Here is a 21,424-nt window from a genome sequence, read left to right on the forward strand (position 1 = left end):
CGCAAATTTTACCGGAGCGTGCGGGCGGCGCCGCCATGATTGTACCGGGAAGAGGGAGGGGGGGGGACACGGGGACAAACGGGGGGGGGGACCGGCAGAAAGGGGGGGGACCTGGGTGTGCTCGGGGCCGCGGGGCCACCTCCGCCACCCGCCGCTGTCCCCGCGCTGTCCCCCCGGTCCCCTCATCACCGCGCAGCCCCCCCCGCCCTCCTGCCGCTCGCTGTCCCCACGGTCCCCCCGCTGTCCCCCCTCCCGGCCCCGCCCGGCCGCGGGGCTCGGACACGCGGCGAGAGGCGGGGAGGGGGCAGCGAGGAGGAGGAGGAGGAGGAGGAGGAGAAGAGGAGGAGGAGGAGGAGGAGGAGAAGAGGAGGAGGAGGAGCAGAGAGAGGCGGGGGGGCAGGAAACCCTCATGGAAGTATGAAGGAGATGGTGGGAGGCTGCTGTGTGTGTTCCGACGAGCGCGGCTGGGCGGAGAACCCGCTCGTCTACTGCGACGGCCACGGCTGCAATGTGGCCGTGCACCAAGGTGAGCTCGCCACGGCCCCCCCCCCCCCCCCACCCCCACCCCGAGCCCCTCCCCGAGCCCCCCGAAATCCCCGCCGGGCCCCCCGGGATGGGGCGGGGTGAGGATGGGGGCGGCGGCGGGGGGGCCCGCTTTGTTTTAGCGCTATTGTTCCGAATAACGGTGTCGCCGCCGGGGCTGGCGCGGCCGGGGAGAGTGGGGGGGACACGGCGGGGACACGGCGGAGGCGGAGCTGGGCAGCAGCGGAGCCCCCCCGGGGGTCGGGAGCGGGGTGGTTTCTCCGGTGCCCCCCCCGGTTTAGCGGGGAGCGAAGTGGGGCCAGAGCCGCTGCCGCCCCCACCGCGGGCCGGGGGTGTCGGTGGGGCCGCGGGGAAGCCCCGGAGGGGGCGGCGGGGCCCGGAGCTGCCTCCTGAAAGGGGAGGGAGGGAGGAAGGCAGCCCTCCTCCTCCTCCTCCTCTCCTCCTTCTCCTCCTCCTCCTCTCCTCCTCCTCCCGCTGCTCCCGGCGACACGGGCGATTTGCATTTTAAATGACTCGAGCCCGCCCCTCGCACACGGTAGCGGGCCCGGAAAGTTTGTCCTCGGTTCCGTGAACAAATAAAATCCGCATTAAAATCGGTGTTGGCGGCCGTTCCGAGGCGGCGGAGAGGCGGCGGTGCCGGCTCCGTTTGTTTGGGGTAACGCGGAGGGTTCCGGGCTCCTCGGGCCGCTCGGTTTGCCCGGCTGTTGTTATCCCATCCCTCTCCCGGCGCATCTCCGGCCTCTTCCTGCTCCTCTCCATCCATTCCCGATGCTCGCTCCCGGCTCCGGCTGCCCGTGGGTTCGGCTCCGGCCCTGTCCTTCATCTAGCTCTGTCCCTGTCCGTGTGTCCGGCTCTGTCCGTGTGTCCGGCTCTGTCACTGTCCGTGGGTCCGGCTCTGTGCCTGTGCCCAGCTCTGTCCGTGGGTCTGGCTCTGTCCTGGGTGTGTGTCCAGGTCTGTCCCTGTCCCTGTGTCCAGCCCTGTCCGTGTGTCCAGCCCTGCCCCTGTCCCAGTGGCTGGCTCTGTCCCTGTCCCTGTGTCCAGCTCTGTCCATGTGTCCGGCTCTGTCCATGTGTCCGGCTCTGTCCATGTGTCCAGCTCTGTCCATGTGTCCGGCTCTGTCTGTGTGTCCAGCCCTGTCCATGGCCATGTGTCCGGCTCTGTCCGTGTGTCCAGCCCTGTCTGTGTGTCCAGCCCTGTCCCTGTCCGTGTGTCCGGCTCTGTCTGTGTGTCCGGCTCTGTCCCTGTGTCCGGCTCTGTCCGTGTGTCCAGCCCTGTCTGTGTGTCCAGCCCTGTCCGTGGGCCATGTGTCCGGCTCTGTCTGTGTGTCTGGCTCTGTTCGTGTGTCCAGCCCTGTCTGTGTGTCCAGCCCTGTCCCTGTCCGTGTGTCCGGCTCTGTGCCTGTGCCCAGCCCTGTCCCTGTCCCTGTATCTGGCTCTGTCCGTGTGTCCAGCCCTGTCCCTGTCCCTGTGTCCGGCTCTGTCCGTGTGTCCAGCTCTGTCCGTGTGTCCGGCTCTGTCCGTGTGTCCAGCTCTGTCCGTGTGTCCAGCCCTGTCCCTGTCCCTGTGTCCAGCTCTGTCCGTGTGTCCAGCCCTGTCCCTGTCCCTGTGTCCGGCTCTGTCCGTGTGTCCAGCTCTGTCCGTGTGTCCGGCTCTGTCCGTGTGTCCAGCTCTGTCCGTGTGTCCAGCCCTGTCCGTGTGTCCGGCTCTGTCCGTGTGTCCGGCTCTGTCCGTGTGTCCAGCCCTGTCCGTGTGTCCAGCCCTGTCCCTGTGTCCGGCTCTGTCCGTGTGTCCGGCTCTGTCCGTGTGTCCAGCCCTGTCCGTGTGTCCAGCCCTGTCCCTGTGTCCGGCTCTGTCCGTGTGTCCGGCTCTGTCCGTGTGTCCAGCCCTGTCCGTGTGTCCAGCCCTGTCCACAGCCGCTCTCAGGTGCAGGGATCAGGGCCGGACCTTGGGCTCCTTTTGCTGTGCCTGTTTTTGGGGTGTCCGTGCTCAGCAGCCCCAGCCGGTGACTGAGGGGACACAAACGGGGCCGTGACACTCTCGGGGGGTTCTCTCACCCCGAGGTGTTTGGGGTCAGCTGTTGTGGGGTCAGGGAATGGTTTGGGTGGGAAGAGACCTCAGATCCCATCCAGTGCCACCCCTGCCATGGGCAGGGACACCTCCCACTATCCCAGGTTGCTCCAAGCCTGGCCTGGGACAATTCCAGGGACGGAGCAGCCACAGCTTCTCTGGGAAACCAAAACCCCCTCTCGGTTCCAGCCCTCGGGGGTGCCCCCAGCTGACCCTGCAGGACCAGGGTCTCTCTGTAAAAAAATCTTCTTTCTATTTTAATTTTGCTGCTCTTCCGTTCTTCCCGTCGCTCACCAAACCCCATCCCAGAGAACATTTCATCCACCCCCCTCTATTTTTATTTTTTGGAGGGAGATCGAGGCTTTTGGCATCGTTCTGCCCGCTCCCAAAATGAACACGAACAGCTTCGTGTGGCGGCAAGAACGGTCCCAGAGGGGCAGGAACACTTTTGGGTTTTCAAGAACAGTTTCAGAGGGTCAGGAAGAGATCCAGAGGTGCTAGAACAGGTTCAGAGGGGCAGGAACAGTTCCAGAGGGGCAGGAACAGTTCCAGAGGGGCAGGAAAAATTCCAGAGGGGCAGGAACAGTTTTTAAGGGTCAGGAACAGGTTCAGAGGTGCAGGAACAATTCCAGAAGGGCAGGAACAGCTCCAGAGGGGCAGGAAAAATTCCAGACGGGCAGGAAAAATTCCAGAGGGGCAGGAACAATTTTTAAGGGTCAGGAACAATTTTTAAGGGTCAGGAACAGTTTCAAATATTCAAGAACAGTTCCAGAGGTGCAGGAAGAATTTCAAAGGGTCAGGAACAGTTTTCTAAAGGCCAAGAAGAATTCCAGGAGGGGCAGGAACAGTTCCAGAGGGGTGGGAGCAGTTTGAGAAGTGCAGGAAGAATTTTTAAGGGTCAGGAACAATTTCAGATTTTCAAGAACAGTTTTTAAGGGTCAGGAAAAATTCCAGAGGGGTGGGAACCGTTCCAGAGGGGCAGGAACAGTTTCAGGGGGATCAGGAACAGTTCCAGAGGGGTGGGAACAGTTTTTAAGGGTCAGGAACAGTTCCAGATGGGCGGGAACAGTTTTTAAGGGTCAGGAACAGTTTTTAAGGGTCAGGAACAGTTTCAGGGGGATCAGGAACAGTTCCAGAGGGGTGGGAACAGTTTTTAAGGGTCAGGAACAGTTTCAGGGGGATCAGGAACAGTTCCAGAGGGGCGGGAACAGTTTTTAAGGGTCAGGAACAGTTTTTAAGGGTCAGGAACAGTTCCAGAGGAGCGGGAACAGTTTTTAGGGTCAGGAGCTGTTCCAGATTTTCAAGAACAGTTTTTAGGGTCAGGAAGAGTTTCAAAGGGTCAGGAAGAATTTTACGGGGTCAGGAAGAGTTTCAGGGGCTCAGGAAGAGTTTCAGCTATTCAAGAACAGTCCCAGAGGGTCAGGAACAGCTTGGGATTTTTCAAGAACAGTTTCAGAGGGGCAGGAAGGGTTGCAGAGCTGAAGGAAGAGCTTCAGAGGGTCAGGAACAGACTCCGGGACTCGTCTGAGGCTCGGTTTGTGCGTGTGGGAAGCCCGGGAGTCTGTCTGGGGTTTATTCGGAGCCCTCCAGGATGTGGTGATTCCCCGGCCCCGCGCTGAGTGTTCCTCACGCCCCTTTTGGAGCCCGGCCCGGCCCCTGTGGGTTTGGGGAGGTTTTTATTTCTGAAACAGCACAAACCCCAGAAAGGAACCCTCGGGGCTCATCCCGGGCAATCCCACAGGGGTTTGGGGTTGCCTGGATCGTCAAAAGCCCCAGCGTTACCTTGGGAATGGTCGTGCAGCTCGAGGGAGGGCTCTGGGCTGTTAAAAAGAACCTGTGGCTGCATTTTAGGGCTGATTCTTAAAGAAAAAAAACCAACCCAAAATGTCAACAAAACCACTGCGTGGGAAATGGAGGCTCCAGTAAGGGCTTAAGGACGTGCATAAATTGTATTTTCTGCTCATTTTCTGCGCTTTTTTTCCTTGGCTTTGGGGTTTTTCCCCCCAATTTTCCAGTAAAATAAATCCAAGATATTCACAGAGCCATCTGACGGGGAATGAGGGCTCGAAGAACGGAGTAAAATTGTATTTTCCGCTCACATTCCGCCTTTTTTCCCCTTGTTTTCCTCCCTGTTTTCCCCTGGCAGCAGCGCCCCGCTGGCTCCAGCTGAGCGCTCGTTCTTGGCCCTCAGCCCGGGGCTAAAGATGGACCCGGGGCTTCCAGGGAGTTCGTGTTTCCCTGGTTTCCCTGTTTATTTCCTGGTTTTTCCCTGGTTTTCCTGGCTTTTCCCCTGATTTTCCTGGATTTCCCCCCGTTTTTCCTGGGTTTCCCCCTGTTTTTTCTGGTTTTCCACTGTTTTTTCTGCGTTTTCCCTCGTTTTCCCCGTTTTTCTCCCTGTTTATTCCCTGTTTATTTCCTGGTTTTTCCCCCCTGTTTCCTTGGTTTTTTCCCTGTTTTCCCTGGTTTTTACCTGTTTTTCTCCCTGTTTTCTCTGTTTATTTCCTGGTTTTTCCCCTGTTTATTCCCTGTTTATTTCCTGGGTTTTTTCCCCCCTGTTTTCCCTGGTTTTTTCCCTGTTTTCCCCCTGTTTTTCCTGGTTTTTTACCTGTTTTCCTCGTTTTTCCTGGTTCCCCCCTGTTTTTCTCCCTGTTTTCTCTGTTTATTTCCTGTTTTTTCCCCGTTTTCCCTGTTTTTTCCCCTGTTTTCCCTGGTTTTTACCTGGTTTTCCCCCTGTTTATTCCCTGTTTATTTCCTGTTTTTTCCCCCCTGTTTTCCCTGGTTTTTCCCCTGTTTTTCCTGGTTTTCCCCTGTTTTTCTCCCTGTTTTCTCTGTTTATTTCCTGTTTTTTTCTCCCTGTTTCCCCTGTTTTTCCCCCTGTTTATTCCCTGTTTATTTCCTGTTTTTTTCCCCCTGTTTATTTCCTGCTTTCCCCCCCTGTTTTCCCTGCTTTTTCCCTTGTTTATTCCCTGTTTATTGCCTGTTTTTCCCCCTGTTTTCCCTGGGTTTTCCCTGTTTTTCCTGTTTCCCCCCCTCTTTTCCTCCCTCTTTTTCCCCCTGTTTTCCCTGTTTATTTCCTGGTTCCGCCCCCCCCACCCCTCTTTCCCTGGTTTTTTTCCCAGTTTTCCCTGTTCTCTTCCCGGTTTTCCCTGGCTCGGCCGTTCCCCCGCGCTCCTTTTCCCGGCCGAGGGGGGAATGCCGGACACGGGAGGGATTCGGGGAATCCTCCGCGGGTTCCTCCCCCAGGGAACATCCCAGGATCGCTTCCAGCGGGAGATTCCCTTTGTCCCGCCCCAAACGCCTGGAACGGCCGGAATTCCATCCCGGTTCCTGCTTGGAGGTGCAATGAGGGAGGGATAATTCGGTTTTTCCCGGGAAAGTCCCGAATTCCCACCTGGGAGGCCAAGCTTGGAATTTTAGCGTTGCCTTTGCTGCCCTAAATCTAATTTTGGGATGGGAAACGCTTCTTTTGGGACTCTGGGATGTCTGGAGTGGGAATTCCACCCAAAAAATTGGGAAAAATCTTCAGGAAACAGAGCGGGAGCTGCAGGGAGAGGCCCCGGGAGCACCAGGGCTGGATAAAACCAGCAGGATTTTTGGGAATATCAGCTGGAAAATTGCATTTACGCAGATCGCGTTCCCAGGAGGAATTCTAAAAATCCTGGAATTGGATTTGATGCTCCTTGTGGGGCCTGTCCTGCTCGGGATATTCCATGATTCCGGGAATTCCCTGGTGCTGGAAGTGCTGAAATTCTGCTGGGTGTGATGTGCAGGAAAAATGGGAATTTTGGGTGGTGTCTGTCGGGATTCTCCCTCCTCTTGGTGCCAATTAGGATTTTAATCCCAGTTATGTTTTAGGGGTTCCATATTATCCATGTAATTCTCGGATCACTTGGAGAGGGGAGAGGCGGGGAATTCCAAGCACAGGCGCAATTCCTCCCTGGCTCCATTCCCGTTTTCATGGAGTTTTCATGGAGTTTTGGGATGGAGGTTTCTTTGGGGATGAAGGGATTTTTGGGATGGAGAGTTTGATGGGATGGAGGTGGTTTTGGGATGGAAGGTTGGGGTTTTTTTGGGAAGGAAGGGTTTTTTTGAATGGAGGTTTTTTTGGGATGGAGGGTTTTTTTAGGAGGGAGAGTTTTTGGGATGGAGGAATTTTTCATCCCGGGCGTGGAATTGAACAAATGAATCCCTGGAGCTCCTGGGAGAAGCTGAACTGGTTTTGCTGGGAGCGGAGACAGGAAAAGGGAATAAAAAAATATCGTGGATGTAATTTTTTTGGTTTGGAAACATGGAATGCTTGGGATTGGAAGGCACCTTAAAGCTCATCCAGCTCCTCCATGAACAGGGAATTTTCCAGGCTGCTCCAAACGTTTATAAATCTCTAAGAAATTTTTAAAAAAAATCAATTTAAAGATGGTCTAATGCAGGTTTTTTGTCTTTTTTCCCAGCTTGCTATGGGATTGTCCAGGTTCCCACCGGCCCCTGGTTCTGCCGGAAATGCGAATCCCAGGAAAGAGCCGCCCGGGTGGTGAGTATGGAATCAGGTTATCCCATACTTTTGGGTTTAAAGATCTCAATCTTCCCAAAAAAAGTGATTTCTCCTCAAAAGGCGTTTTCCCTGCTCATTTCCTCAGGAAGTTTTGGAGAGGGGGAAAATTGGGATCAGCTGAGATGATGTTGAGCTGTCAGAGTCGCAGGATTGCCTTTGGCTTTTGTGGAGTTTTTGGGGTTGGAAAGGACATTTAAGACCATTTATGGATTTTTAAGACCATCCTAAATCCTCCGAGTTTCTCACCTGGAGCATCCCAAATTCTCCTGAGCTGGAAAACAGCAGAGGAAGGGATAGGGAAGGGATCAGATCAGGGCTCGGGGTCACAGAGCTCTTCCCAAACATTCCCGAGGAATCCTGGAGGATTTCCCGGTGAGGCAGGAGAGCGGGAAGAGCTGGGCTAGGCTGGGTTTGGGGACTAAGCAAGGCCGGGTTTGGGGACTCAGCAAGGCCGGGTTTGGGGACTAAGCAAAGCCGGGTTTGGGGACTCAGCAAGGCTGGGTTTGGGGACTCAGCAAGGCCGGCTTTGGAGACTAAGCAAGGCCAGGTTTGGGGACTAAGCAAGGCCGAGTTTGGGGACTCAGCAAGGCCGGGTTTGGGGACTCAGCAAGGCTGGGTTTGGGGACTAAACAAGGCCGGGTTTGGGGACTCAGCGAGGCTGGGTTTGGGGACTCAGCAAGGCCGGGTTTGGGGACTCAGCGAGGCTGGGTTTGGGGCCTCAGCAAGGCCGGGTTTGGGGACTAAGCAAGGCCGGGTTTGGGGCCTCATCAAGGCCGGGTTTGGGGACTCAGCAAGGCCGGGTTTGGGGCCTCAGCAAGGCCGGGTTTGGGGACTCAGCAAGGCTGGGTTTGGGGACTAAACAAGGCCGGGTTTGGGGACTCAGCGAGGCTGGGTTTGGGGACTCAGCAAGGCCGAGTTTGGGGACTCAGCAAGGCCGGGTTTGGGGACTCAGCAAGGCTGGGTTTGGGGACTAAGCAAGGCCGGGTTTGGGGACTCAGCGAGGCTGGGTTTGGGGACTCAGCAAGGCCGGGTTTGGGGACTAAGCAAAGCCGGGTTTGGGGACTAAGCAAGGCCGGGTTTGGGGACTCAGCAAGGCTGGGTTTGGGGACTCAGCAAGGCCGGGTTTGGGGCCTCATCAAGGCCGGGTTTGGGGCCTCAGCAAGGCCGGGTTTGGGGCCTCAGCAAGGCCGGGTTTGGGAACGCAGCAAGGCCGGGTTTGGGGACTAAGCAAGGCCGGGTTTGGGGACTCAGCAAGGCTGGGTTTGGGGACTCAGCAAGGCTGGGTTTGGGGACTAAGCAAGGCCGGGTTTGGGGACTCAGCAAGGCCGGGTTTGGGGACTCAGCAAGGCCGGGTTTGGGGATGCAGCAAGGGTGGGTTTGGGGCCTCATCAAGGCCAGCTTTGGGGACTCAGCAAGGCCGGGTTTGGGGACTCAGCAAGGCCGGGTTTGGGGACTCAGCAAGGCCGGGTTTGGGGACTAAGCAAGGCCGGGTTTGGGGACTAAACAAGGCCGGGTTTGGGGACTCAGCAAGGCCGGGTTTGGGGACTCAGCAAGGCTGGGTTTGGGGACTCAGCAAGGCCGGGTTTGGGGACTCAGCAAGGCCGGGTTTGGGGACTCAGCAAGGCCGGGTTTGGGGCCTCATCAAGGCCGGGTTTGGGGCCTCATCAAGGCCGGGTTTGGGGCCTCAGCAAGGCCGGGTTTGGGAACGCAGCAAGGCCGGGTTTGGGGACTAAGCAAGGCCGGGTTTGGGGACTCAGCAAGGCTGGGTTTGGGGACTCAGCAAGGCTGGGTTTGGGGACTAAGCAAGGCCGGGTTTGGGGACTCAGCAAGGCCGGGTTTGGGGACTCAGCAAGGCCGGGTTTGGGGATGCAGCAAGGGTGGGTTTGGGGCCTCATCAAGGCCAGCTTTGGGGACTAAGCAAGGCCGGGTTTGGGGACTCAGCAAGGCCGGGTTTGGGGACTAAGCAAGGCCGGGTTTGGGGACTAAACAAGGCCGGGTTTGGGGACTCAGCAAGGCCGGGTTTGGGGACTCAGCAAGGCTGGGTTTGGGGACTCAGCAAGGCCGGGTTTGGGGACTCAGCAAGGCCGGGTTTGGGGCCTCATCAAGGCCGGGTTTGGGGCCTCATCAAGGCCGGGTTTGGGGCCTCAGCAAGGCCGGGTTTGGGAACGCAGCAAGGCCGGGTTTGGGGACTAAGCAAGGCCGGGTTTGGGGACTCAGCAAGGCTGGGTTTGGGGACTCAGCAAGGCTGGGTTTGGGGACTAAGCAAGGCCGGGTTTGGGGACTCAGCAAGGCCGGGTTTGGGGACTCAGCAAGGCCGGGTTTGGGGATGCAGCAAGGGTGGGTTTGGGGCCTCATCAAGGCCAGCTTTGGGGACTCAGCAAGGCCGGGTTTGGGGACTCAGCAAGGCCGGGTTTGGGGACTCAGCAAGGCCGGGTTTGGGGACTAAGCAAGGCCGGGTTTGGGGACTAAACAAGGCCGGGTTTGGGGACTCAGCAAGGCCGGGTTTGGGGACTCAGCAAGGCTGGGTTTGGGGACTCAGCAAGGCCGGGTTTGGGGACTAAGCAAGGCTGGGTTTGGGGACTCAGCAAGGCCGGGTTTGGGGACTAAGCAAGGCCGGGTCTGGGGACTCAGCAAGGCCAGGTCTGGGGACTCAGCAAGGCCGGGTTTGGGGACTCAGCAAGGCCGGGTTTGGGGACTAAACAAGGCCGGGTTTGGGGACTCAGCAAGGCTGGGTTTGGGGACTAAGCAAGGCCGGGTTTGGGGACTCAGCAAGGCCGGGTTTGGGGACTCAGCAAGGCTGGGTTTGGGGACTAAGCAAGGCCGGGTTTGGGGACTCAGCAAGGCCGGGTTTGGGGACTCAGCAAGGCTGGGTTTGGGGACTAAGCAAGGCCGGGTTTGGGGACTCAGCAAGGCCGGGTTTGGGGACTCAGCAAGGCTGGGTTTGGGGACTAAGCAAGGCTGGGTTTGGAGACTCAGCAAGGCTGGGTTTGGAGCCTCAGCCCAAAACAGGGATTCCCCTAAAACCGAGTTGTTCCAAGCCCTGGAATTCAATAATTCCAAGCATGAGGCAGCCACGGCTCCTCCAGGCAGCCAAAATTTGGGATAAATCTGGGATGGATTTGTTAAAGGGTTTTCATGGAGTTTTCATGGGATTTTCTTGGGATTTTCTTGGGGTTTTCTTGGGGTTTTCAAGGAGTTTTCATGGAGTTTCCATTGGGTTTTCATGGAGTTTTCATGGAGTTTTCATGGAGTTTCCACTGGGTTTCCATTGGGTTTCCATGGGGTTTCCATTGGGTTTCCATGGGGTTTCCATTGGGTTTTCATGGAGTTTCCATTGGGTTTCCATTGGGTTTTCATGGACTTTCAGGGAATACGAGGTGGATTTTTCCCCCTAATCCCTGATTTTCCTATTCCCACTCCTGGAATTGCCCAGAGCCATGTTTGACCCAACCTGGGATAGCAGAAATTGTCCCCGGATGAGCTTTAAGATCCTTCCAACCCCAACCATTCCACGATTCCTCAGTGGCCGAGGGGTTTTGCTCAGTTATTTGGGATTTTTTGGGATCCCCCATCCATTCCCACTCCGTGGACCCCCAGGTCCCACCTCCCCCCCTCATCCCCAGCCACCTCATCTCAAAACCTTCAGAAGAAACGCTTTTCCCCCCCCAAAACCCAATTTTTGTTCAGGCCGGGTTTATTTTTACCGACTCACACGTTCCTATAAAGGAAGAGGCAAAAACCTCCCAGGGTTTGGGGCCTTTTTAAAATTCAAACCCCTCCTCCCCCCCAAAAAAAAAAAGGCGGGAGGAGATTTTCTCTGAGGTGACAGCACCAAGATTTTTGGGGCAGCTCAGTTTTAGTGGTGTGAAAACACCCCAAAACCTGATCTCACACACTCTCAGCCTGGATTTGGGGTGCCACCAAACCCAACCACGACCCTACAGCCAAAATTCGCCCCCCGGGGCTGTCACAAGACTGGAAAAAACCCATCACGAGAGGCAGCGAGAGGAGGAAGGGAAGTGGCAGAGAGAGATAAAAACTCCTTTTGCTTCGCCCTCCTCTCTCTGAGTCACCGCTTTCAGTTTTACTCCTCAACCGCAGCCCCTAAAACCGGTCCTAAAAAAACCCCAAAAGCAAAAGCTTTGCCCCCAGGGTTTTAAATCCCTCCCTTCAGGGCTTTTTGGAGGCATTTTTTCCCCTAAAACCACCTCAGCCCTCGTCCCTCTGCCCTTCGGCTTTCGGGGTCGAATCATCGGTTTTCTGGTCCTAAAACTGGAATGAAATGGATGAAATTTGAATTTTATCGATGAAATTTGATGAAATTTGGTGTTTTCCCCTTCGTTTCAGAGGTGCGAGCTGTGCCCCCACAAGGATGGAGCCCTGAAACGCACGGATAACGGGGGTGAGTAGCTCCGAACCGGGATATTCCCACCTGGAAAAATCCGGGAGGCTCCAAAAGGAATTCAACGCTCTACGTTTTTTTCCCCAAAAAATTCACTTTTTGGAGCCTCCATGGAAAGGAATCTTTTCCCTACTGAGCTTGGGTTGGAGTCAAAACGAGCCCAAAAAAGTGGGATTTTGGGGTTTTGACCTGACAGGAATCGTTCCCGACCTGTGGGATTGCAGTGGGATCCAGGTCCCATCCCGGAGCTTTTCCATGCGGGATTTTCCTGCGGATTTTTGCCGGGAATCCTCTGGGTTTCCATGGATCAGAGCTCTTGGATCTAGAAATAAACTTCTTTTTTCCCAAAACCTCATTTTTTTAGGAAGGTTTCTGCCATGGAAACAGTGGGATTAGGCAAGGAGGTCTTTGTCCTGAGAAATCCCAGATTTTGGGAATTCCAAGGATTTACAGGGCTGGATAAATCTGTAATCCTGGAGTTTCCATTGGGTTTCCATGGGGTTTCCATGAAGTTTTCATGGGGTTTTCATTGGGTTTCCATTGGGTTTTCATGGAGTTTCCATTGGGTTTCCATTGGGTTTTCATGGAGTTTCCACTGGGTTTTTGTGGAGTTTCCATTGGGTTTCCATGGGGTTTTCATGGAGTTTTCATGGGGTTTTCATGGAGTTTCCATTGGGTTTTTGTGGAGTTTCCATTGGGTTTCCATTGGGTTTTCATGGAGTTTCCATTGGGTTTCCATTGGGTTTCCATGGAGTTTCCATGGGGTTTTTGTGGAGTTTCCATTGGGTTTCCATTGGGTTTTCATGGAGTTTTCATGGGGTTTTCATGGAGTTTCCATTGGGTTTTTGTGGGGTTTCCATTGGGTTTCCATTGGGTTTCCATGGAGTTTCCATGGGGTTTTTGTGGAGTTTCCATTGGGTTTCCATGGGGTTTTCATGGAGTTTTCATGGGGTTTTCATGGAGTTTCCATTGGGTTTTTGTGGGGTTTCCATTGGGTTTCCATTGGGTTTCCATGGAGTTTCCATGGGGTTTTTGTGGATTTTCCATGGGGTTTCCATTGGGTTTCCATGGAGTTTCCATGGGGTTTTTGTGGAGTTTCCATTGGGTTTCCATGGGGTTTTCATGGAGTTTCCATTGGGTTTTTGTGGAGTTTCCATTGGGTTTCCATTGGGTTTTCATGGGATTTGAGGCCCTGGCCAAGGTGAATCCACCCTAATTCTGGCTCAGCTGGGTTTGGATCAGCCCAAACATTCCTGACATTCCAACCACCCCCATCCCGCCCCCAGCAGATGGAATTTCCCCTTCTCCATCAGATTTGGGGGACGGAGGTTTAATCCCACCTGTCCCTCCGGCACCATTCCCTGCCCAGAGCCTTTCCCCGGGGGCTTTCCCTGGGTCTTTTTTGGGGCATCATTCCCTGGATCCCTTTATGGGCACCATTCCCTGAATCCCTTTATGGGCACCATTCCGTGGATCCTTTATGGGGCACCATTCCCTGGATTTTTATGGGCACCATTCCCTGGGTCCTTTATGGGCACCATTCCCTGGATCCCTTTTGGGGCACCATTCTCTGGATCCCTTTATGGGGCACCATTCCCTGGATCCTTTACGGGCACCATTCCCTGGATCTCTTTTGGGGCACCATTCCCTGGATCCTTTACGGGCACCATTCCCTGGATCCCTTTTGGGGCACCATTCCCTGGATCCTTTATGGGCACCATTCCCTGGATCCCTTTTGGGGCACCATTCCCTGGATTTTTTATGGGCACCATTCCCTGAATCCCTTTATGGGCACCATTCCCTGGATCCTTTATGGGCACCATTCCCTGGATCCCTTTTGGGGCACCATTCTCTGGATCCCTTTATGGGGCACCATTCCCTGGATCCTTTACGGGCACCATTCCCTGGATCCCTTTATGGGCACCATTCCCTGGATTTTTTATGGGCACCATTCCCTGAATCCCTTTATGGGCACCATTCTCTGGATCCCTTTATGGGGCACCATTCCCTGGATCCTTTACGGGCACCATTCCCTGGATCCCTTTTGGGGCACCATTCCCTGGATCCTTTATGGGCACCATTCCCTGGATCCCTTTTGGGGCACCATTCCCTGGATTTTTTATGGGCACCATTCCCTGGATCCTTTATGGGCACCATTCCCTGGATCCCTTTTGGGGCACCATTCTCTGGATCCCTTTATGGGGCACCATTCCCTGGATCCTTTACGGGCACCATTCCCTGGATCCCTTTATGGGCACCATTCCCTGGATTTTTTATGGGCACCATTCCCTGAATCCCTTTATGGGCACCATTCTCTGGATCCCTTTATGGGGCACCATTCCCTGGATCCTTTACGGGCACCATTCCCTGGATCCCTTTTGGGGCACCATTCCCTGGATTTTTTATGGGCACCATTCCCTGGATTTTTTATGGGCACCATTCCCTGAATCCCTTTATGGGCACCATTCCCTGGATCCTTTATGGGCACCATTCCCTGGATCCCTTTTGGGGCACCATTCCCTGGATTTTTTATGGGCACCATTCCCTGGATTTTTTATGGGCACCATTCCCTGAATCCCTTTATGGGCACCATTCCCTGAATCCCTTTATGGGCACCATTCCCTGAATCCCTTTATGGGCACCATTCCCTGGATCCTTTATGGGCACCATTCTCTGGATCCCTTTTGGGGCACCATTCCCTGAATCCCTCTATGGGCACCATTCCCTGGATCCTTTACGGGCACCATTCCCTGGATCCCTTTTGGGGCACCATTCCCTGGATCCTTTTTAGGGCACCATTCCCAGCCCGGACCCTTTCCCTGGATCCTTTTTTGGGATGGAGCTTTTTGGGGATGGAGAGCGGTTTTGGGATGGATTTTTGGGGGGGATGAAGGTTGTTTTGGCATGGAGGATATTTTGGGATAGAGGCTTTTTGGGATGGAGAGTTTTTTGGGTGATGAAGATTTTTGGGGATGGAGGGATTTTTGGGGATGGAGACTTTTTTGGCACGGAGCTTTCTTTGGGATGGAGGTGTTTTTAGGATGGATTTCTTTGGGGGATGGAGGGGGTTTGGCATTGAGTATTTTGGGATTGAGGTTTTTTTGGCATGGAGGTTTTTTGGGATAGAGGCTTTTTGGGGATGCAGGGTTTTTTGGGATAGAGAATTTTTTGGCATGGAGGTTTTTTGGGGGCTGGCAGTTTTTTGGGACAGAGGATTTTTTGGGATAGAGGGTTTTTTGGGATGAAAGTTTTTTGGGATCGAGCTTTTCTTGGGATGGAGGATTTTGGCATGGAGGATTTTTTGGCATGGAAGTTTTTTTGGGATAGAGGCTTTTGGGGATGGAGGTTTTTTGGGGCATGGAGGTTTTTTTTTCAGGTGGAGGTTTTTTTGGGGATGAAGAATTTTTTGGGATGGAGGGTTTTTTGGGATGGAGATTTTTTTGGGATGGAGAGGTTTTGGATGAAGTGTTTTTTGGGACAGAGGGATTTTTGGGATGAAGATTTTTTTTGGGATGGAGATTTTTTGGCATGAAGATTTTTTTGGCATGGAGGTTTTTTTGGGATGAAGATTTTTTTGGTATGGAGGTTTTTTGGGGATGAAGAATTTTTTGGGATGGAGGTTTTTTGGGGATGGAGATTTTTTTGGGATGAAGATTTTTTTGGCATGGAGGTTTTTTTGGGATGGAGATTTTTTTGGGATGGAGAGGTTTTGGATGAAGTGTTTTTTGGGATGAAGATTTTTTTGGCATGGAGGTTTTTTTGGGATGAAGATTTTTTTGGGATGGAGGTTTTCTTGGGATGGAGATTTTTTTTGGGATGGAGTTTTTTGGGATGGAGAGGTTTTGGATGAAGTGTTTTTTGGGACGGAGGTTTTTTTGGGATGAAGATTTTTTTGGGATGGAGATTTTTTGGGATGGAGATTTTTTTGGGACGAAGATTTTTTTGGCATGGAGGTTTTTTTGGGATGGAGGTTTTTTTGGGATGGAGATTTTTTTGGAATGGAGGTTTTTTTGGGATGGAGATTTTTTTGGGATGAAGATTTTTTTGGCATGGAGGTTTTTTTGGGATGAAGATTTTTGGGGGGACAGAGATTTTTTTGCCATGGAGGTTTTTTTGGGATGGAGTTTTTTGGGATGGAGAGGTTTTGGATGAAGTGTTTTTTGGGACAGAGATTTTTTGGGGGATGGAGGTTTTCTTCGGATGGAGGTTTTTTGACGCGTAGCTTTTTCAGGACAGCATTTTTTTTTTAGCACGGAGGTTTTTTTGGGATTCCTGGGCTGAATTCCCACTTTTCCCTTCCTTTGCCAGGCTGGGCCCACGTGGTGTGTGCCCTGTACATCCCCGAGGTGCAGTTTGCCAACGTGCTCACCATGGAGCCCATCGTGCTCCAGTACGTCCCCCACGACCGCTTCAACAAGGTAAAAACCGGGATTTCGGGATTTCGGGATCATCCCATCCCACCACGGCTCCTTCCCGATTTATTGATTCCTTCAAAAACCAAGGCAATCGCTGGATTTGCGAGGAAATTTTTGGTTCTCCCCGTTTGTCCTCCCCAAATCGCTGGAATTGGAGGAATTTCTTGGTGGAACGACTGGAGGCAGCTGGATCCATGGAATTCCATCTCGCTTCCAATGGCACAGTTGGGATTTTGTGGGATAAAAGGGGAATTGGAGGAATTTCTTGGTGGAACGACTTGAGCTGACTGCATCCATGGAATTCCATGTTGGTTCCTCCACAGTTGGATGCGACAGTTGGGTTTTGGGGAACAAAAAGGAGAAGTTCTGTGTATCCCACCGAGGAATATCCCAGAATTTTCCTGGAAATTCTTTCAAATTCCATCGATATCCCAGAAATTCCCTCACAGGAACAACCCAGCCTGGCACAGCTGAAGTTGGTGGGGGGTTGGAATTTACTGAGCTTTAAAATCCCTCCCGCCCCAACGCATCCCATGAGATTTAGGAATTCCTGGCGGCTTTTCCTCTTGGATAACATCCGTTTTTCCATGATTTTTTTTCCATGGCAGACCTGCTACATCTGCGAGGAGCAGGGCCGGGAGAGCAAAGCGGCCTCCGGGGCCTGCATGGCCTGCAACCGGCACGGCTGCCGCCAGGCCTTCCACGTCACCTGGTGAGATTCCCTGGAATTCGCCTCTGGAATGGTGCCCAGCTGCTCATTCCCTGCCCTGGATCTGGGGCCGCGTTCCCTGTGGGGTTTGGGGTTTGGGATCGATCCCCCCGGGGTTATTTAGGGCTGGAAGTGCCTCTTCCTCCTTGCCCAGGAGGTTTTTCCAGGGAGTTCCTGAGGTTTGGGAATTCCCTCGGACCTTATGGAATCCAAGAGGAGTCCAGGGATGAGTCAGGAGCCGGGAATGTTCCTTGCCCACATTCCCTGTGGGTTTTGGGGTTTGGGATCGATCCTGCAGGGATTATTTAGAGCTGGAAGTGCCTCCTCTTCTTCCTCCTCTCCCAGCTGGGAAGGGCGAGGTTTTTCCAGGGAATTTGGAATTCTCTCGGACCTTATGGAATCCAAGAGGAGTCCAGGGATGAGTCAGGAGCTGGGAATGTTCCTTGCCCACATTCCCTGTGGGTTTTGGGGTTTGGGATCGATCCCCGCGGGGTTATTTAGGGCTGGAAGTGCCTCTTCCTCCTCGCCCAGGAGGTTTTTCCAGGGAGTTTCCGAGGTCTGGGAATTCCCTTGGACCTTATGGAATCCAACAGAAGTCCAGGGATGAGTCAGGAGCCGGGAATGTTCCTTGCCCAGACCCCATCTGAGGATTTGGGGATTTTAAAGGTTGATTATCCTCGAGTGCCCCCAGAGCAGGAAAACAACGCCAGGATCAGCGGGAACAGGGAGATGCCCAGATTTACACGGATTCCCTTTTTCCCTCCGTTGGAATTATCCCTGATCTCCCTTAAAAACCCCCAAACCAAGACAAACCAGCAGAAAACCACAATTTGGAGGATTGAATACGAATTCCATCAATCCGAGCATTCCCGCTGCTCTTTCCCGAGGAGAACAGGGAAAATCCAGGCCCCGCTGGGATATCCTGGATTATTTTGTTGCCCTTGGAGAGGATTTTTCCCGTTTTCCTGCTGATTTTCCACCTTTTCAGTGCGCAGATGGCCGGGCTCCTGTGCGAGGAGGAGGTGCTGGAAGTGGACAACGTCAAATATTGTGGATACTGCAAATACCACTTCAATAAAATGGTGAGTCTGGAGCCGGGAATTCCGTTTCTTGAAGGAATTGGATTTCTTTCAGGAATTCGGAATTAATTTTTTTGGGGGGGGGGTGGGGGGGAATCAGATCAAAGGCATCGGCTCCATCCGGTGGGAAATTCCAAGGGAAATCCCACAGGGATGCAGCCAGCGCCTCTTTCCAGCCTCTCACCCCCAATGATTCCCCAAGTGAGATGAATTTGGATCTCGGAATTTCTGGAGCGTCCTGGGAGCCGCTTGGAAAAGCAGGAGTTGGATGGTCGGGAACTTTCCCGGCTCTTTGGGATGCTCCGGGGAGGGCTGGGGATGCCGGGAATTGGGGATGGCTCAGGGAGCCCGGGAATGAGGCGGCACAGGGACCGCCCAGAGCTGCTCCTGGGATGGGGACACTGGGGACACTGGGGATACTGGGGGATACTGGGGGATACTGGGGACACTGGGGACACTGGGGACACTGGGGATACTGGGGGATACTGGGGACACTGGGGACACTGGGGATACTGGGGGATACTGGGATCCCCCTGGAATCCAGCTGGGCGACACTGAGAGACACTGGGGGACACAGGGGACACTGGGGGATACTGGGGGACACTGGGGACACTGGGGGACACTGGGATCCAACTGGGATCCAGGTGGGGGACACTGGGAGACACTGGGGACACTGGGGGGCAATGGGGGACACTGGGGGATACTGGGATCCCGCTGGAATCCAGCTGGGGGACACTGAGAGACACTGGGGGACACTGGGGACACTGGGGATACTGGGGGGACACTGGGGGACACTGGGGGACACTGGGGGATACTGGGGGACACTGGGGGACACTGGGGACACTGGGGGATACTGGGGACACTGGGGGACACTGGGGGACACTGGGATCCAACTGGGATCCAGCTGGGGGATACTGGGAGACACTGGGGGACACTGGGGGATACTGGGAGACACTGGGGGACACTGGGGACACTGGGGGATACTGGGACCCCACTGGAATCCAGCTGGGCGACACTGAGAGACACTGGGGGACACTGGGGACACTGGGGGACACTGGGGGACACTGGGGGACACTGGGGACACTGGGGGATACTGGGATCCCACTGGAATCCAGCTGGGCGATACTGAGAGACACTGGGGGACACTGGGGATACTGGGGGACACTGGGGGACACTGGGGACACTGAGGACACTGGGATCCAGCTGGAATCCACCTGGGGGACAGTGGGATCCAGCTGGGGAACACTGGGATCCATCTGGGGGACACTGGGAGACACTGGGGACACTGGGATCCAACTGGGGGACACAGGGGGATACTGTGGGACACTGGGGACACTGGGATCCAGCTGGGGAACACTGTGGGACACTGGGAAATACTGTGGGACACTGGGAGATACTGGGATCCAACTGGGATCCATCCAGGGGACACTGGGGGACACTGGGATCCAGCTGGGGGACACTGGGGGATACTGGGATCCAGCTGGAATCCAGCTGGGGGACACTGGGAGACACTGGGAGACACTGGGGGACACTGGGATCCAACTGGGGGATACTGCGGGACACTGGGAGATACTGGGATCCAACTGGGATCCAGCCGAGGGACACTGGGATCCAACTGGGATCCAGCTGGGGGACACTGGGGGATAGTGGGGGACACTGGGTCCAACTGGGGGACACTGGGAGATACTGGAGGACACTGGGATCCAACTGGGGATCCAGCTGGGGGACACTGGGGGATATTGGGGACACTGGGGACACTGGGATCCAACTGGGATCCAGCTGAGAGACACTGGGGAACACTGGGGGACACTGGGGACACTGGGATCCAACTGGGATGCAGCTGGGGGACACTGGGGGACACTGGGGACTCTGGGGGACACTGGGGGATACTGGGGACACTGGGGACACTGGGATCCAACTGGGATCCAGCCGAGGGACACTGGGGGACACTGGGGGACTCTGGGGGACACTGGGGACACTGGGATCCAACTGGGATGCAGCTGGGGGACAGTGGGGGACACTGGGGGATACTGGGGACACTGGGATCCAACTGGGATCCAGCTGAGAGACACTGGGGGACACTGGGGGACACTGGGGACACTGGGATCCAACTGGGATGCAGCTGGGGGACACTGGGGGACACTGGGGACTCTGGGGGACACTGGGGGATACTGGGGACACTGGGGACACTGGGATCCAACTGGGATCCAGCTGAGGGACACTGGGGACACTGGGGGACAGTGGGGGATACTGGGGACACTGGAATCCAACTGGGGGACACTGGGGATACTGGGGACACTGGGGACACTGGGATCCAACTGGGATCCAGCTGAGAGACACTGGGGGACACTGGGGGACAGTGGGGGATACTGGGGACACTGGAATCCAACTGGGGGACACTGGGGGATACTGGGGACACTGGAGACACTGGGATCCAACTGGGATCCAGCTGAGAGACACTGGGGGACACTGGGGGATACTGGGGACTCTGGGGACACTGGGATCCAACTGGGATGCAGCCGAGAGACACTGGGGGACACTGGGGGACTCTGGGGGACACTGGGGGATACTGGGGACACTGGGGGACACTGGGATCCAACTGGGATCCAACTGGGATCCAACTGGGATCCAGCTGAGAGACACTGGGGGACACTGGGGGATACTGGGGACACTGGGGACACTGGGATCCAACTGGGATCCAACTGGGATCCAGCTGAGAGACACTGGGGGACACTGGGGACTCCGGGGGACACTGGGGCGTACTGGGGACACTGGGGGATACTGGGGACACTGGGGGACACTGGGGACACTGGGATCCAACTGGGATCCAGCCGAGGGACACTGGGGGACACTGGGGAACACTGGGGACACCCCCAGTCCCAGTCCCCAGGGGGGGGACACCCCCAGCAGCCCCGGGGGGGGCTGGCTGAACAACGAGGTTTCCTTCCCCAGGGACCCCATTCCCTGCTCCGCACTGGGAGCTCCGGCCGTGGAATTCGGGAATAACGGGGCTGGGAACGGGACCTTGGGATCTCGGGAATGAGGCTTTGGGGGCGGCAGCGCCATGAGTTTTGTAGGGAATCTTTGGGATCCCATGATAGGAACCGAGCTGGGACCTTTCCCGTCGCTTTCCCGATGGGATTTGCTCTCCATAACTCCCTCTTCCCATCTTTTTTTCCCCCTTTTTTTCCCTTTTCCCATCTTTTTTTCCCTTTTCCCATCTTTTTTCCCCTTTTCCCATCTTTTTTCCCCTCCTCTTCTCCATCTTTCCCCCCCCTTTTTTCCCACCTCCTCTCCATCCCGGATTCCCTCAGAAGACCTCGAGGCATTCCGGGAGCAGCTCCTTCCTGGCGGGCAGGAGGAGCCGCTCGGCGTCCCCTGCCCAGGAGAAGCACCTGTCCCACCATGAGCGGCCCAAAAAGGTGAGGAATTCCCAAAATTCCCAAAATTCCCCAAATTCCCAAATCCCAAAATTCCCCAAAATTCCAAAATTCCCCAAAAGTCCCCAAATTCCGCAAATTCCCCAAAATTCCCCAAATTCCCCAAATTCCGCAAATTCCGCAAATTCCCCAAATTCCCCAAATTCCCCAAATTCCCCAAATCCCACAAATTCCCCAAATTCCCAAAATCCCCAAATCCCCAAATTCCCAAAATCCCCAA

At 54.9% G+C, this 21,424-nt stretch overlaps 1 protein-coding gene across 1 annotated transcript; it reads left to right on the top strand.

The window, feature by feature from the left end:
• Positions 1 to 361: 361 nt before the first annotated feature.
• MLLT6 (MLLT6, PHD finger containing) lies at positions 362 to 21,237 on the top strand (the record flags this gene model as incomplete). The annotated part of the gene is made up of 7 exons (XM_048318353.1): positions 362 to 526; positions 7,059 to 7,138; positions 11,507 to 11,561; positions 15,870 to 15,979; positions 16,585 to 16,688; positions 17,674 to 17,767; positions 21,079 to 21,237. Coding segments are annotated over exons 1-7 (711 nt in total), but the record flags the coding sequence as incomplete, so codon positions are not given.
• Positions 21,238 to 21,424: the final 187 nt, after the last annotated feature.

Source organism: Corvus hawaiiensis, chromosome 1 (genome assembly GCF_020740725.1).
Source record: "Corvus hawaiiensis isolate bCorHaw1 chromosome 1, bCorHaw1.pri.cur, whole genome shotgun sequence".
Lineage (NCBI taxonomy): Eukaryota > Metazoa > Chordata > Aves > Passeriformes > Corvidae > Corvus > Corvus hawaiiensis.